Source organism: Saimiri boliviensis, chromosome 2 (genome assembly GCF_048565385.1).
Source record: "Saimiri boliviensis isolate mSaiBol1 chromosome 2, mSaiBol1.pri, whole genome shotgun sequence".
NCBI classification, from domain to species: domain Eukaryota; kingdom Metazoa; phylum Chordata; class Mammalia; order Primates; family Cebidae; genus Saimiri; species Saimiri boliviensis.
In genome coordinates, this window is record NC_133450.1 from 190891169 (window position 1) to 190906343 (window position 15175).

Here is a 15175-nt window from a genome sequence, read left to right on the forward strand (position 1 = left end):
GGCCTGAGCGGAGGCGGGGACTAGAGCGGCCGCCGGCACCACTCGCTTTCAGACGTATGACGACTGCGGCCCTGGGGCTCTGACTGGTCGAAGCGGCCGCACTTTCTGCGTGGCCCCGGAAGGACATAAAGCGGAAGGCGGGAGAAAGAAGCAGCCGGCAGACGGAGGCAGCCCGAAGGGGGCGGTTGCGTGCGAGCCCGTCGCCCGTAGCCCACTGAGCTTCTTCACGCCGGCTCTCGTGGCTCTGAGCTCACCCGGCGGCCTCTTCTGCGCTTCCGGGAGCCGTGGCGAGCGACTGCGCCTGCGTGCAGGCGCATCCGCGCGCTTCGCAGCTGCCCTCGCGCCGGCCAGCGCCGGACAGTTCCTGCAGCGCTTACCGCCTGGTCTCTCGGCTTCGCGGCGCACCGTAGGGCGGCATGTCGCGGCGGCGGCACAGCGACGAAAACGACGGTGAGTGCCCGCGGCCCTGCCGCGGAGACCGCTCCCTGTTGGGAGCCGAGGTTCGGGGTCTTTGGGTGTCCAGGGAAGAGAAGGGAAGCTCTTTTTCCCGGGAGCGTGCGGGGAGCCGCGGAGGGAAAGAGTGGAATACAGTACCGGTGTGGCCGGAAGGCTTCTGGAAAGCGACTTCTCTCTCGCCCCAGTTCCTTGAGTCATGGGCCGATCCTGGGAAAGGAGGCCTGGTGAACTTCACGGGTAGACCCTTGGTCTCTAAGGACGCTTCAGAACTTGGTCCTTAGCACCACGGAGCAGGGAGGCACACCTGTGTCTGTACTGGTGCCTCTTAGGAACCCACTGACCCCAGTGTCTCGTTTTAACCTTCAAAGCTGCACCTGTAAAGGGCTCGGAAGAATTCACTGAAGGAAAGGACTGAGAGATTCATGAATTGCAGTCTGAACTCTGTTCCGGTAGTGGTCATCCGTTGATTTTCCTTCTTTCGAGCTGCGAAGAAAGAATATTGTCTTACCACGCCCAAGAGGTCCTTAATAGACACAGGTTACGGCAGATTTCGAACTGGCCGCACGCACATTTCCCTCGTGTGAGAAAGAGTGCTAGAAAACTAACTCAGATCTCTCAGAGAGTTAGGGGTTTCTATCTCCATTTGGATGATTGTGCTCGTGGAGATCATGGTGTTACCCTCATAAAAACGGACTAATTCTAGTTTAAACAAACAAAAAGATGCTTACATTATACATAAGCCTTACAGTCGGTCAAAAATACAAACACACACACACACAAAGTAATACTTAGAGTAATTATGTTATTAACATTTTAGTGTATTAATCTTTGAAGACAGTGTATAGTAGCGTTTAAGAGGTGAGACTTTGGAACCAGAGGGTTTAGGTTCAAAGCCAGACCTTACCATTTACTTTGTGATCTTGTCCAGGTTATATAATCTCCTTAAACTTTAGTCTGTAATATAGAAGCAATGATACTTACATTTTCTGGGTTTTGTGAAGGTTATCTGAGATAATACACATCAGCAGTGGCCCACGATGGTGTTTTATCATTTGCCAATGCTTAAGAGGTGGTAAACGTTAGCAGATGCTGTCAATGTAGGGGGAAAAGCCGTAACAGGCATTTTAAATTAAGTTTTCTCCCCTCTCTGCTTGAATGTTGTGGCAGTTGAGGTGGAAGCAGAATCTCATGCATTTAGTTTTAATAGGGAAACACCAGATTTCTACAAAGGCATGGCTTGAAGGGATATTCTAGTCCAGCGTTCTCATCTGACACCTAAGGGTATAAAGACTGAGTATAACTAACACGGAGAGACAGCTGTCAGTTCCAAGTCACCAGGAAGAGCAAGTCCATTCCAGGGCTCTCTTCACTACACAGGTGTAAATTATGCTACGTGCTTTGATTTCTACCACAAGAGGCTTCTTGTGTAACTTCTGTACAAGGCACAGAAAATACATTTCCCCTTTATTTGCGTGTGTGAGACGGAGTGTCACTGTCAGGCTGGATTGCAGTGGCTCAGTCTCGGCTCGCTGTGACCTCTGCCTCTCAGGCTCAAGTATCCTCCCACTTCAGCCTCCTGAGTAGCTGGGACCACAGGTGCAGGCCCTCATGCCCGGCCGGTTTTTTTTTTTTTTTTTTAACTTTTGTATTTTTCCTAGAGATGGGGTGTTGCCACGTTGCCCAGGCTGGTCTTCAACTCCTGAGCTCAGGGCGATCCGCCCGCCTTGGCTTCCCAAAGCGCTGGGATTACAGATGTGAGCTACTGCGCCCGCCGAAAATACAATTTTCATATGCTTTGTTATTGATTAGTCAAAAGCAAATATGTTTCCCTAGTCATTACCTGGGGGTTGGATAACTTGAATCTTTTGTCCTTTCCATTTTCTTTGTTGTTGTTATGCTTTTTCTCCCTTATCGGGAATCCCTAAGGAGAGAGGAAATGTCACTTTCTGGCATCCTAGAGAATTGGAATGCAAATATGTAGAAAAATAACTTCTGCTTTGGTTATTGGGAGACTTACATAACTTTCTTGGAGTTGGCTTCTTTTTAACACCAGCTGGCAGCCGAATTACTGTCCATTTGTGTCTTGCCGGACAACCTCAGAGTAAGACAAAGAAACAAAACAAGGCATTCATTAAGTAAAGGTTAATATTGGTGGGTATTTTAATATGGGAGAGGCAGATACAGTTTATATTTGATAATACAGCAAATCTGAAATTTTTGTAAATTGCCACAATTTGGGTAACAGTCAGCTGGAGTTTACCCTACACAATGATCTGAATCAGATAATTTGGATGCTTTCCTTTTAGTTAAACATGTATTTTCTAAAAAATAAGAAATCTTAGAAGCTTAAGTATTATAGAAGGCTATTTTATAATAGGCTAGGAATTATAGTCAGAATTAAATAGATGCATCTGAACATTTCTGGATAATTGTCAGCTCCTATCACTGCCCTGACTTTCCATATGCTTGACTCTGTATATAGAGAGAGTATATATGTAATATATTATAATAGAATATGTAATATATTTATGTATTACATATAAATTTATATACAATATATACTTTATAATATATTTTACATATATATATCATTGCATATAACATACATACTTTACAGCAGGCGTCCCCAAACTTTTTACACGGGGCCAGTTCACTGTCCCTCAGACAGTTGGAGGGCCGCCACATACTGTGCTCCTCTCACTGACCACCAATGAAAGAGGTGCCCCTTCCTGAAGTGTGGTGGAGGACTGGATAAATGGCCTCAGGGGGCCACATGCTGCCCGCGGACTGCAGTTTGGGGACGCCTGCTTTACAGAGTCAAGCATACGGAAACTCGTGTATATATATATAATATATATATATATATATATATTATATATATATATATGTATAAAATCATTTATTCGACAAACGCTTAACTGCCAAGCCCTGTCCTAATTACTTGCAATACAGCAATGGACAATATAAAGATAGAGCCTCCCCTCTAGAGTAGAGAGAAGACAGTCAAGTATACTGTATAGTGACAGATGCTATGGAGAAAAGTAATATTAGGTAAACGGGGTAGAGATTTCTGTGAGGGAGAAGTTACTGTTTTATGTAGGTTGGGTAGAGAAGGCCTTAGTGTGAATGGCATTTAATCAAAGACTTGCAGGAGGTCAGGTAGCAACCATATATCTGTATGGGGCAGAGCAGTGATCCAAACAAAGGGAACCATTGGTGCAAACGTCTTAATGCTATAGCGTTCCTGTCATGTTCACAGAACAGCAAGGAGGCCAGTGATACTGGAGCATAGTGAATGTGGGGTAAGTTGTAGGAGATAAGGTTAGAGAGATAGCAGAAGGTCGCCTCTTATACAGATATTATAAAAAAGTCTCAACATCTACAGTGTACCCTTATAAAATTAGGATTGCCTTATATAGGGGAAATTTATTTGGTTTATTAAGATCCTTTCAGATGGATTTTATACATGCTTCTCTATACTAGCCAAATCTTCCAGAGTGAAATGGTAATGTATATTTTAACATTTTAAAACTTTTACATAGTTAAATTTTAATAAAAAGTCTGTTCTTGCTTTGGGAACTACCATAGATATGTTTTCTTCAGGGTACATGAAAACATTGAGCTAAGTCCCAAAATTGTATTCATGTTGTTTTATTTCATTTCCTTGTTCCCTTACCCAGGTTCTCTTCTGAGTTCAGTATCATGTTTCTGTTCCTAAGTTCAGATTATGTCTGTAGTTTTCCCCCCTTTATATTCTCTCAACTATCAGGTGAGAGTGGAACATGTATTACCTCTTAATACGTTCTGCCTCCTTCCATTCTCCAGACAAATTTTGTCCTTTAATATAGCCAAAATGAAGAGAGGTTTGCAGTTCAGAAATGTGACTGTGTACCTGTATTTTCTAGTTTTTTTTTTTTTTTCTCAGAAATCATACCTTCTCTTCCCGCAGCATTATTTTCCCATTTTTAAGCTTTTAAGAGGGCCTCAGAGGGTTGCTTTAAAGGCTGTGGTATGATTCTAAACTACAACAAGCCAGCTGGAAAGTTAAGTTAGGAGGACTGTAGAGGTGGAATAAAGGGTTGGCAAAATAGATGAGCTGGAAAGAAGGGAACAGTGCGTATAAGGTTGAAAAAACAACAAGAAAAGTAACTTCTCATTCAGCTAGTTTTTCAGCATCTGCATTCTCCCAACCTCACTGAAATTTGGTTCTGAAGAACTCTGCTTTCTAGAATATGGTTTCTCAACATCAGCACTATTGACATTCTTGGCTATATTATTTGTTTTGGGAGATGCCCTATGCAACATGGGATATTTAGCAGCATCCCTGGCCCCTGCCCACTAGATGCCAGCTGCTTCCCCTAGTTGTGACTACCAAAAATGTCTCCAAGGATTGCCAGATGACCACTAAGGGCAAAATCTACACCCTGTTGAGAGCTACTGCTCTAGAAGAAGGCTATTTTAATGTCCTGGCTGGCAGCTTGTATAAATATGTCAATTATGCATTGTGTTTTCAATAAATGAATCCTGGAAATAAAAGACCTTTTTGTGAAAGTTGGCACTTTGGGTGACGGAACCTCGATGGGTCCTATGACTTAGATTTGATGTATACTTAAGAATCAAGGTCCCTGAACCTCTGTGCAACACATGTCTACAACTTTACACAGGCAGATATCTCCAGAAATAAATACATCTCAGCTTTCACACTGCATGCATATCATACTTTTTGTGGCATTATTCCTTCAAAATTATAGTCAGTGATCATTCAGTCAGGTTATAATGGGAATTAATGGGTTGGGAAGTTAAAGCACAGAGTGCCTTACCCTGTAACCTTTATAACAACCCCCTCAGATCCCATGTAGATAGTAATAGATTTGTTTTATTCAGCTTCAGTTCATGTGGTATCTGAAGATCATTTCAGTCATTGGATAGATTAACGTTCCAAGCTTAGAATAACCAGGTGCTGTGTTTTATGAGAAGCACCATACATTTCAAGCCAAGTGTTCCAGAGGCAAGTAAGTGATTATGAACTTTGTAAAAATAATTTAATTCCTTTGGCTGTTCAGGTCTGAAGAAGATTGAAGTTACATAACTTGCTACTGTGTAACCCTATATCCAACTGCAGATTTTCATTATTGATACCGATTCCCAGCACAGTTACAGATTCTGGCTTTTTTGCCCATATGCCGACCAAATAATTGAATCAGTGGAAGTTGAAAATTGTATTAGACTACTCAGAATTGTTTAGCAGCAGCATCAGTTTCCATATTTAACACTATCATTTAAATTTTTTAAGCCTAACTTATTCCACAAAAGGACTTAGGTGAGCACATTAAGGATTTAAACAAAATGATAAGAGATAGAGCAAGGGTCTTAACAATAGACAGGTGTTTGAGGTTAATTTTTAGCACAGCTTCATTCAACTTGAATTGTTTAGCAATCAGAAGGACAGATGCTTGGTAATTTTAGAATGGTAGACTTTTAAAAATGTGTATTAATATTATTCGAATGATACGGTTTTTAAATCAATGTCAGTAATTCAGTTAATAAAAGCTAATTAAAGCAGGAATTGTCAAACATGTACTTTTTTCCACCAATTATTTGATAAAGTGCTCGGGTTTCTTTGAATTTATGTGTACTGTCATTCCCATTATTTAGGATAAATTGTACCCTCATGCTGCATGGTATGTAAAGCTGAAACTGTTAATTGAAGACTTAGATAAGAGCTTAGAAACATGTGAAGCAAGTGAGAAATCCTAATGTTTTACGTTCCTTTTTCCCATTTTTTGAAGCTTTCTTCTTTATAGCTGTTATAACAGCTTTTTTTTTTCCTGATCAAGTCTTTCCAAAGCATTCAACTTGGTTTTGCACCCTTATTTTGTCATTTACATAATAATTACATTACTAGATTAGTGAATACTACTGGTACTAGCAGGTTCCAGAACAAGCAACTGAGAATCAGTAAACAACTCAAGTTAGAATGGAAGTAGCAGTACATGAGTATTGTACTAACTCCTAGTGTTTAACATGTTGGCAGCTTCCCAGCCTGTCCACAGGAATGCACAGGGCTGCTGACTGCATAGCTCCATGGGCACCATTCACACAAAATTTAACATAAATAATGCCTCCTGGAGTTATTGTATGCAGTGGCTCTGGGAATGGAGGCTGTTGGTTAATCTAGCTTAGTTTGAGAAATGGAGGGTCTGTAAAGAGCTTCTACTCTGTAAATAATAATAATAATAATAAGGCCTGGTAGAAAAGAGATTAGAACCTTAAAAGGTTAAATAAAATTTGTGATAGCAGATTTATCATGTAATGTTAGTTTTTTATGTTGCTGAAATAGGTGGGCAGCCTCACAAAAGGAGAAAGACCTCTGATGCAAATGAAACTGAAGATCATTTGGAATCTTTAATATGCAAAGTAGGAGAAAAGGTACGTCACACAGTAGACATAGGCTGTGATGGAGTTAAGAATGTGGTTGACAAAAAAAAAATCAGATGAGTAAGTAGAAGACAAAAACAAAATAAAAAGAATGTGGTTGACTGTGCTTTGATTAATTTTTGATGCTGCAAACTTGAAGTATGTTTTGACAAAGCTGTTATTACCATACATTTATAGCCCAAATTGAATGAATGTTGAAGCCCCTGGGATGCAGATAATTGATCATTTTTAGTAATTTAGTAATTAATAATTTTCGTAGAAGATGAGTGTTGGAAGGGACCTAGGATATAGACCACTTAATTTATACATGAACTAAATGAGCCCTGAATACTTGAGGTAATTTGCCCAGCGTAAGAGAGTAATTAGTAAAAGAGGTAAAATGGAGCCCATGGTGTCCTCCCATTTCTAGTACTTATTCTGTCATGGACTGCTTTGTTTTTAAATTTCACTCATCGACTTTTCGTGGATTTCTAAAAAGCAGTAAGTATCTGAATTGATTTATACTAAACCCATTATAGCTCTGTATGCATGTAAGACTTTAACTTTTTTAATGATCATATAGAAAATTGTATTTTAGTTCACTAAAATAGCAGTTAAAAGGACAGATTGGTAATTAATTTACAAAGATTTAAAGTATATGTATATATTTGCATTTAAATAGAGTTTCAAAAATAAAAAAATAAATAAATAAATTTATATTCCTGAGTACTTGACAGATATTTAATGTGATGTCCTCTACAGAGTGCCTGCTCTTTGGAGAGCAACCTAGAAGGCTTGGCTGGGGTTTTGGAAGCTGATCTTCCTAACTACAAGAGCAAGATCTTAAGGCTTCTTTGTACAGTGTATGTATGCAAAAGATTTCTGAATCCAGGTGATAATGTATTATCTACTCTTAAATGCTTTGGGAAATGTTCAAAATATATGTTTATGTTCTGTATGCCCTTGGCTTTCCTTCTATGGGGAAATTTGTACAAACGAGCCAACCTTTGGCCCTATAGTGAACTCTTTCTTAGAGATAAAACTAAAATTGAATATTTTCCTTATGTGTTGTTTCTTAGAACCTTAGAATCACTTTAGTTGGCTCTTTTTTTTTTTTTTTTTTTGAAGGCAGTGTCTGTCACCAGGCTGGAGTGCAGTGGTTCAGTCTCTGCTCACTGCAACCTCCACCTACTGGATTCAAGTGATTCTCCTGCCTCGGCCTCCTGAGTAGCTGGGATTACAGGCACGTGCCACCACGCCTGGCTAATTTTTGTATTTTTAGTAGAAACGGGGTTTCACCATATTGGCCAAGCTGGTCTCAAACTCCTAAACTCGTGATCCACCTGCCTCAGCACCCCCAGAGTGCTGGGATTACAGGCGTGAGCCACCACAACAGCCTTACTTGACTTTGTAGAGAGAATAGATACTCTCTCATTCAGATACATATATTTTTTAAGGATATACATTTAAATGTCTAAAATAGAGTTTTACTTAGGTTTTAAAATTCGTAGTACCAAATTTGGGAATTGTTAACTCAAATAATAGCCCTTCTTGGAAAACTGAAGATGCTTTTGAAGCCGCTATTAATAGGCATACCCTCTGGGTAAATGGGAGTCTTTGTAGTTTCATGAAATTGTATGAGGTGTTTTTAAATGACGAAAGTGATGCTTATCACTTCTTAGTCTTTTCGTTTAGATCAAGTGAAGGTAACTTTAAGAAACTACTAAGGAAATCTTCTGAAATCCTTTTTTAAAATGGAGTTGTATTTTATGCTTAAACTCTGTTGGAAGCCTTGTTTAAGGCTGAACTTGTATTACTTCATAGTATTCTTTTTTAATTTTTGGTTTTGAGAGGGCTTCAGGAAGCACAGTTACCATCATCACAGGTATTGTTTTGAAGACCTAAATTGACCCTTATGTTCTGCTAGGTACTTGAGGAAAATAAAAAGTCAGAGAATCTCTTCCTCACTGAATGATCATGATTTCTTACTTGCTTTTTTTTTTTTAAGAGCTAATTCTAAAGCCTGCCTAAATTAGGAAAAACTGCTTTTTCTAAAGGGTTATTATTGTAATCATTTCCCATACTTTTCAAATAACTTTAATGAAATCAACACACTTGGAGTAAGCAACTGAGATGTAGACAAATGTTATCTATATCAGAGTACATTTTTTAAAATTCACTAATTAAACTGGTAGGAACTTAGATGAAACTCATTTTAATTGTGCATCTTTTCTAAGCAACTAGAATAGTGTTTCTCAAAGTAGAATTCTGGTTCCATGACATTTGGTTAGCTAAGTTTAGAAACTGAATGCTGTACCTCCCCCCGCCCCCAACACCCCCGTTAATGATTCTGCATTAAAGAGGCTTGTTTCACCCAGCATTTCTGAGATATTTTACCATGGAAACCATGTTCTGTGGAAATCCTGTTCAGTTCCACTAAACACACTTGAAGAAAAACTGGTGTAGCCTTAGTTTTATTTATTTCAGTATGATAACTTCACAGTTAAACGATTTACTTTCTTAACTCTTTAATGAATTAAAATGAAAAATTATGGAGCTACATCTGTAACATTTCTCAATGACATGCTTTTTCTGAAGTAGTTTTAAAGACATAGCTAAAAGTAATCCTGTTCCAAGTTAGTGGAATGATAAAAAGATTCACATAAAATTCAGCAACTTAACATAACGCCCTTGTTTTGGGGTTTTTTTTGTTATACTGGGTTCTCAAATCAGTGCACGTCTGTTACCTGAGAAGTTGACAATTTATACAACATTAGTTGGACTACTGAATGCCAGGAATTACAACTTTGGTGGAGAATTTGTAGAAGCCATGATTCGTCAACTTAAAGAATCATTGAAAGCAAACAATTATAATGAAGCCGTATATTTGGTAAGTTAGTTTGTTGGTGTGTTATGGCTTACTGTTGGGATGGAGGGAAAAGGTGAGCAACAACCAAATTTAAAATGCTCTCCTGAAGCATTCTCATTCACTTTCATAGCTTCATAAACCACCTTTATTTTGATGATACCCCCAAATCTGTAACAGAACCTCCAACTTCAACCTTTCTCCTGAGCTCCAGTCCAGTATTCCAGATGCTAACTCTATAGCCTTCAGATACCTTGCCAGGAAGTGCCTAAATTAAAGCATCATTGATACTTCCTTTTTTCTGTCCTCACAGTGGCCACTGCATACTGAATAACCCATCTAGAAAGCTCAGCATTAATTTTTGTCTTTCCTTTGCCCTCTTGTACCATAGGTGTTCCCAGTCCCCATCAATTCTGTCTCCCAAATTTCTCTGGAGTCTGTCCTTCTTGATCTCCAGAGCCTCTAGCTTAGTTTGTGCCTTCCTCCATATGTTCTTGATAGCCTCTTAACTGATCTTTTTGCATCTAGATTCTCTGCTTTTCACTTTGTGTTCTACAGTGGCACCAGACTGGTCTTTCTATAACTAGGCTCTGCACATGTTGGTTACTGGTTTAAGAAACCTTAGTTCCTTCTCAGTGTCTACAGTGAGTGGTCTTAAAAGCCTGGTGCACAAGATGATTCCTTGGGTTGCCGGAAGTAAATACCAAGAACTCTTATTTATCTTAAGTGGAAATGAAATTAAGCCTTACTAATACTTAAGACATAGATTAATAGTGATCCAGTGTATATCATAAATAAATATATATGTGTTGAAGATAAGTGATCACATTCTTTTTTACTGACAAAAAAGTTTGGCCACCCATCAGGCTGTAGGATTAAAGTCCGGACTCTTTAGCCTGATCGTTTAGGGTTTCCCCAGCCTCTTTCTCTATTCTTGTCTCCCATACACTCTCCAGCAATGTCAAAATAACTTGCATACACATTGCCATGTGTATGTACCTTGTTTTTGAACCTCTGTGTCTACACTGCCCTCCTTGCTCACTACTTGAGACCGTTGGTGGTCCTGTGTGACCTAGCCTAATTGTTACCTCCTTTATGATGCTTTCCCTAACTCCCTTTGTCATTGTTCCTAGAAAAGTTTTAATTTGCCTTTTAGTGCAAGAGTCATCCCTTCGTATTGAGATTTTGCTTACTTCACTAGAATGGGTCCCCTGACAGTGACTTTTAGTAGTGTTTAACAATAGCACACTAAGCATACCCAATATATATCTCTTCTGTAATTTCCATGTCTGTAATTCAGTGAAAAGTGTCTCAGCCAAACAGAAAAGGAGATTATAGGTTGAAGTAGCTAGAATATTTTACAGTCTAGATTCTTAATGTAGTATAGCATAGAAACCTATAAACTCACAGATTGCTGTCCTTTAATATAGTCTTTGTTACAACCTCTAAATTCTGCCATTGTATCACAAAAGCAACCATAGACGATATGTAAGTGAATGAGCGTGGCTGTTCCAATAAAAGTTTACTTCTGGACACTTGAATTTCATGTAATTTGTATGTGTTATATTCTTGGTTTTTTTTTCAAGCATTTAAGAATGCAGAAACCATTCTTAGTTCCCACGTATGCAAAAAAAACAGTAGGCTAGATCCAGCCTTTGGGCTATAGTTTTTCAGACCAATAGTTCAGGCTGTACAAGATTGCTTATTTTGTAATTATTACAAAGAACATTTAGATTTAATAGCAGAAATTGTTTGCCCCAACAGGTTCGTTTTTTATCTGATCTTGTGAATTGTCACGTGATTGCTGCCCCATCAATGGTTGCTATGTTTGAAAATTTTGTAAGTGTAACTCAGGAAGAAGATGTGCCTCAGGTAAGAGAACCGCTCATGCTGAATCTTGAGGGGTTTCTGAATCCTGGTACTTCATACAGTACCAGGAATTTTTCGCTGATAACCCATTAGCAATAAAGATAACAGCAGACTATCACACTTTAAGTTCTTAATGTCTAAAAATTAAGTTGACTGGCACACTGGTGGGTTCTCATGATTTCTGTATGTTAATTTAAATGATGCTATCTAGTAAGATTAGAACTAATATATCTAGAAATGCTCTGTATAAACCAGATGTCTTACTTAAGTCCTATTAGTTTCCATAGGATTTCATTCAAGAGTAAATAAAATATGAATGAATATAATTAAAGCATATTTTAAACTTAACTTTTTAAAAATCCTTTAGGTGCGGCGAGATTGGTATGTGTATGCATTTCTGTCATCTTTGCCCTGGGTTGGAAAGGAGTTGTACGAAAAGAAAGATGCAGAGATGGACCGCATCTTTGCCAACACTGAAAGCTATCTTAAGTAAGGGCACAGCTCATAGTACTCTTTGTTGCTTAGGTAAAGGATATCTAATTAAGTTTTATACTTTATCTATCAGTGATGTCATTTGAGTTTCTCAAAAATAAGCTGTAGAGTTCCTGAAGGTATTTTCTAGGCAGTCCTATTGTCGTACCGCTTTAGCTCACTGAGAGCTCAAAGTAGTCAAATAGATTTGCTTACTTTTGCCGGTGCAGAGGACAGTTGGTAATGTAGCTTCTTTTAAGCTGCTTTATGTTTATTTAAAAACACCCTAGTACAATAGTTCCTCAGATACTAGTGTGGATAAGAACTACCTGTGGTACTTAAAGTACTCAGACTCCAACCCCCAGACCTAATAAATTACGCAGTTTGAGGGAGAGGTTTGGACATCTGTATTATTAATACATTTCACAAGTAGAGAACCACTGTCCTAGCACATACAACATATTTCATGTAAATTAATCATAAACCAAACTCTTAAAACAATGGTCCTTAATCCAGGCAGTACTTCTTAAGTAATATGGCACATTTCAATTAAAATAGTTACTTGTCTTTTCATTACCCATCTCTCCCAAGCCAATGTAAAAGCTTGGTTTATATTGTTAGGTACAGTAATAATAATAAGCCTTTTTAGTAAATTTATGCTTAATTATCCAGTAACATGGTAATGGTCATGTGGCCCTTAAGTTTTTACAGATGGATTTTGTTGTTAAGTTTCATTGTCTTTTTTTTTTTTGAAAGGGAGTCTTGCTCTGTCACCAGGCTGGAATGCAGTGGGGTGATCTTGGCTCACTGCAACCTCCACCTCCCAGGTTCAAGTGATTTTCCTGTCTCAACCTCCAGAGTAGCTGGGACTACAGCCATGCGCCACCATGCCCAGCTTATTTTTGTATATTTAGTAGAAACGGGGTTTCACCCTGTTGGCCAGGATGGTCTCGGTCTTTTGACTTCGTGATCTGTCCACCTTGGCCTCCTAAAGTGCTGGGATTACAGGCTTGAGCCACCATGCCCGGCCCTCATTTTCTCTTTTTTGAGTACCTTTTTGGATAACTGTTAATAGCTACTTAGTTGGTTATAAATAAAGTTAAAAGAAGTTTAAAAATAAGAATCTTTTGTGTATGTATACATATCCTTCCTTCTTTTATGTAATGGGTAGTTCAATATATACACTGTTCTTCACTTGCTTTTTCTTTCTTACTGTAACTTGGATTTGTTGCATAAAAATACGGAGCTCTACTTCATTCTTTAACAGTTGTAGGGTATTTCACTTTTTAATGTACCATTATTGTTATTATTATTTTTTTTTTTTTGAGACAGAGTTTCACTCTTGTTGCCCAGGCTGGAGTGCAATGGTCTGATCCTGACTTACTGCAATCTCCACCTCCCAGTTCAAGAGATTCTCCTGCCTCAGCCTCCCAAGTAGCTGGGATTACAGGCATGCACCACCACGCCCAGCTAATTATTTTTGTATTTTTAGTAGAGACAGGATTTCTCCATGTTGGTCACACTGGTCTGGAACTCCCGGCCTCAGTTGGTCCTCCCGCCTCCGCCTTCCAAAGTGCTGGGATTACAGACAGGAGACACCACACTCGGCTAATGTACCATGATTTCCTTACTCTCCTGTTGGTGGACATTTAGGTTATTTTCAGTCTTTTGCTATTATAAACAATGTTTCAGTGAATATCTTTGTGTATATGTCTTTGTGTCCATGTGCAAATAGATTTATAGGGGGTATAAATTTTTAGAAACAGCATTACTGGGTTGAAGGTTCTAAACAATTTTAATTTTGATAGATTTAGTCAAATTACCTTCCAAAGAGATTGTACTCTTAGAGATTATGCCAGTTAACCTCTTTGTCAACAATGTTTGAGACTGAATCTTTACCTACGTCTTGACACACAGTACATTATCAAAACAGTTGACATCTGCCACTACAGTAGGCAAAATGTTATTTTATTGCTTTAATTTGCATTTTAATAACTATGAAGGTGACTTAGCATCTCATATTTTTAAAAGCCTAAATGTAGATTTTCACTTTTATCTTTAGAAGACGCCAGAAGACTCATGTACCCATGTTACAGGTATGGACTGCTGATAAACCACATCCACAAGAAGAGGTAAATTGATTTCAGTCTCTTGTGATACAAACACAGCTCTTGAATAGAGTCCACCTGTGTAAGATACTCAGACCATTCCATTTTACCCCTTGGCTGTGTTCCCACATTTCATGTCAGCTCCTTCTCATAGCTCTAGGTATACAGTAGATTTTTAATAAATGATAGAATGTAATCGAAATCTTCCCTTGTTCTGTGGGATTCCAGCTACTACAGAGTTGACATATATTTATTTAAATGCTCAATTTGAAAAATGTGAAAACAGACAATTCTGAACAGACTTTATAAAATAAGTAATTAAAATAAAAACAAAAACTTAGCACCTTTTTTTGGTGCCATTTTACATTACAAGATAGCTTACTTTTGTAGCCTGTATTTTAAAGGGTAGTGATTTTTTTTATTTTGTCTAATCAAAATGTTAATTATATTAATTATTAAAAATTAATCTGTCTTTAGTATTTAGATTGCCTGTGGGCCCAGATTCAGAAATTGAAAAAGGATCGCTGGCAGGAACGGCACATCCTAAGACCTTATCTTGCCTTTGACAGCATCCTGTGTGAAGCACTGCAGCATAATCTGCCTCCTTTTACACCACCTCCTCACACTGAAGATTCAGTGTACCCAATGCCAAGGGTCATCTTCAGAATGTTTGATTACACAGATGATCCTGAGGTAGGTGACCAACTAAAAGTCATAGATAGGACCTGTGTTGCACTGTGCTTGTGGTTTAATCCTGCTCAAATTATGCCTGTGGTATGTTTTAATTTTGAGTTGTTTTTTAAGAAAGTCAATAGCAATGAAGTTAACTTTTTAATTCAGTGAATGATATCACCTCATTATGCAAGAAATTATATTTGGCATGTGTAAATAAATTAGACAAGCACAGTTTGCAGGCTAAGAATGTAGGTTTTGAGAGCTACATTGTTTGTGTTTTAAACTTGGTTTAGCCAAATACCAGCTGTGTGAA

General features: G+C 38.6%; 1 protein-coding gene across 3 annotated transcripts in view; it reads left to right on the forward strand.

Moving 5' to 3' along the window:
• Nucleotides 1-60: 60 nt before the first annotated feature.
• Nucleotides 61-15175, forward strand: part of NCBP1 (nuclear cap binding protein subunit 1) — a 43234-nt gene continuing 28119 nt past the window's right edge. Inside the window, exons 1-8 of one of the 3 annotated variants that reach the window (XM_003940066.4) lie at nt 61-450; nt 6797-6885; nt 7636-7736; nt 9607-9763; nt 11504-11611; nt 11976-12097; nt 14142-14211; nt 14665-14880. In XM_003940066.4, coding sequence (XP_003940115.2) covers nt 417-450; nt 6797-6885; nt 7636-7736; nt 9607-9763; nt 11504-11611; nt 11976-12097; nt 14142-14211; nt 14665-14880 — 897 coding nt within the window. In that variant the 5' untranslated portion in view covers nt 61-416. Of the gene's footprint in view, nt 451-6796; nt 6886-7635; nt 7766-9606; nt 9764-11503; nt 11612-11975; nt 12098-14141; nt 14212-14664; nt 14881-15175 lie in introns of those variants that run through there. The other 2 variants (XM_074395075.1, XM_074395076.1) reach the window with 2 other exon arrangements.